General features: G+C 42.3%; 1 protein-coding gene across 1 annotated transcript; it reads left to right on the top strand.

Annotated features, from left to right (window-relative positions):
• Positions 1-1397: 1397 nt before the first annotated feature.
• On the top strand, positions 1398-2337 carry LOC109505649 (uncharacterized). The gene has a single exon (XM_019849233.3). It carries the CDS (start codon positions 1415-1417, stop codon positions 2015-2017), a length of 603 nt encoding a protein of 200 aa, XP_019704792.1. The 5' UTR covers positions 1398-1414; the 3' UTR covers positions 2018-2337.
• The last annotated feature ends 341 nt before the right edge of the window (positions 2338-2678 follow it).

The following is a 2678-nucleotide window of genomic DNA, read 5'->3' as shown; positions in this document are numbered from 1 at the left end:
CCCGTGAATATGTTATCCCGGTGCCAATCGGATCACAAGGTAGATCAGATAGTATTCTCATACGACCGGTCAGAGCATGGGCATCCATTCTCTCATTTAATCGATGCGTGTGCATTTTGAAACCGATCCATCGCATGAAAACAAAGCCTCATTCTACTTGGGCTGCAACCCGATGGGCCCAAAAAAAAAAAAAAAAAAAAAAAAAAAACCAAAGTTTGATGTCGACTATTCGACGTGCTTTTTACTCCAGTTCGTAGAGTCTACGGGCAGTCTTTCCTTGTTACTTCCAATCCACTTCATATCTCTATACAATTGGAAGACTTGGAAGTGTTGATTGGTCAGATGGAAATTAATTGGTTGCCACTAGGAGAAGGAAACCTTATTTTGCTGAGTCCCTCTCTCATCTTTTCTATTTGTCCCTTGACTTGTATGAATTATTTTTTGATCTCCATTGCCAACTCCTGCCCATTCTTTTTTGTTCAGAATGGCCTTTTATGTTACTATATTGTTCGAGTTCATCATTTCATCATCTGAAAAGGCTTAAAAAATTATTAAATATCATCTTTTTTACTCCTAGGAAGAGAAGCGGCATTATGATACAATTTAAAAGAAGAACCGAACTGCAAAGAAAATAACCAACAAATTGAAATGTAAACTTATCAAGACAGCCTATTTTTTGTGCAGGAAGATATTCTTGTGTACATAACCATGCAATTAGTCCTGGAGGATTTTGATCTTTTACTCTTTGTTACTTCTTTTTTCTCCATTCCCTCAATAACCAACAGCTTTCATTTTTTCAATGCCATTTCTCTTTTTTTTAACAGTTGGAAAAATTTGCCTTAATGAAAAATCTAACAACAAGCTACCGAGAGAAACAGTCATACCCTTCAGATCTTTTAAGTAAACAAATTTTTAGATATATAATTTAAAAATTGAAACCTTCCAATTTACTAAAAAAATTAAAATTATTCAAAAAAAAAAAAAAAAAAAAGTTAAACCACAACTTCCAAAGTGAATTAAAGACGGAGAACATTAAGAAACGATGAAATCCATATACAAGAATTTCCAACCAACAAAAACAAAAGGCAATTTGATAGACTTGGTACAATTACAAGCACCTGCAAACAAATCAATCTAACTCAAGGGACTTCAAACACGTTGGCCAACAGATCAGGCTTGCCATGGACTCCTTACCAACTTTCTCCACCCTGCTCAAGGGCTCCTATGTAATTCTCCCCTGGTAACAAAATTCTATGAATAGGTCCGAACGTCCCATACAAGTTAACAAAGACCACACCTTCCGTTCTTCATTGACCCATTGAACACCCCCCCCCCCCTCAGGTCTCCCATATATCCCCCCACAACCTCCTCCCCCACCACCTCCAAGTCACACCGGCCACTTCACCTCAGCCCAATGGACCGCCACCGCCACCACCGCCGCCGCCCCCACCACCACCACCACGCTGGCCACCAAGTCATCTCCTTCAATCTCTCAGGGTGCATGAAACTTCCCCAAATCAAAGACACCATCACAAAGACACCCCCAGGCACCACCACCTCCTCCTCCTCATCCTGTCCTCCTCCCAAGAAAAACCACCACCGCGGCCACCACTTTGCGGCCACCGATCCCTCGTCCCCGAAACTTGGCTGCATGGGCCAGATCAAAAGGAAAAACAAGTCATCTAGCTCCATCTCCTCCTTCTCTTCCTCCTCCTCGCCGTCGTTGAGCACCGGTTCTTCGGATTCGAGGAGCGGCAACAAGTTGTTCGGGCTTAAGAGGGCCTTCATGGTGAGGAGCGTGGGGTCACAAGCGAGCTCGACGGTCCGGGATGACCGCGGCGGCGTGCCGGTGGTGGTGAGCGTGGCTGATTTGGACCCGCCGCTGCCGGTGGTGAGGCGGCGACCGGTGAGCGACATGAATTCGGTCAGCTTGTGGGAGAGGAGATGCGGTGGGGAGGCGCTGAGGGGCATCCAGCTCGAGCAGCCGCAGCTTCACCTCTATGCCACTGCGCTGTAGCGCTGGGTGGGGAGCCAACGGTCGAAAAGGGAAGCAAACGGCCATCTAGTGCTGCACATACTTCTAATCAAATGAAAATGTTGCATATATTATTGTTGCTTTAAAGGTTGGGAATAGTACTATCGCTTTGTTTAGTATCATGCAAATTTGGGCCTTGATGGCAACGATGGATCAATCCTATTCCTTTTGTTTTGTTTTTTTTGTCCCCCCCCCCTCCTTTTTTCCTCAAATAAAATCATTGTAAACAGATGTTCATCTTACTTTGTTGCAAGTATGGTATCTTTCTAAAACAAAAGTGTAATTTCTTCCAAGAACAATCGTGCTAGGTGAAGATTGAAATTTAGAAAAATGTTGAGTTTGGTAAAAGTTTGGATGAAATTCAGAGTTTTTTTTTTTTAAGCAAAATAGTGTGATGACTTGGGAATTTCTTATGTAGCACCCAGAAATTCAGATAATTAAAACTGAGGAAAACGATAAAATTGAAGGATGTGGAATCATTGATAGTCATCCAAGGCGGCGTTGCAATAGTGAACAGCAAAATTCATGTAACATTAAAGTTCATACATCATTAACTTAATTCGATCAATTTGATCATCCAAGAATAGATCAAAGAATCACTTGGCCAACAAAAAGAGAAGTGAATATCTAGTTCAAAAGCCTT

The sequence above is a fragment of the Elaeis guineensis genome, chromosome 3 (genome assembly GCF_000442705.2).
Source record: "Elaeis guineensis isolate ETL-2024a chromosome 3, EG11, whole genome shotgun sequence".
NCBI classification, from domain to species: domain Eukaryota; kingdom Viridiplantae; phylum Streptophyta; class Magnoliopsida; order Arecales; family Arecaceae; genus Elaeis; species Elaeis guineensis.
Note: the sequence above shows the minus strand (reverse complement) of the source record. Positions and strands in the feature narration are given on the sequence as shown.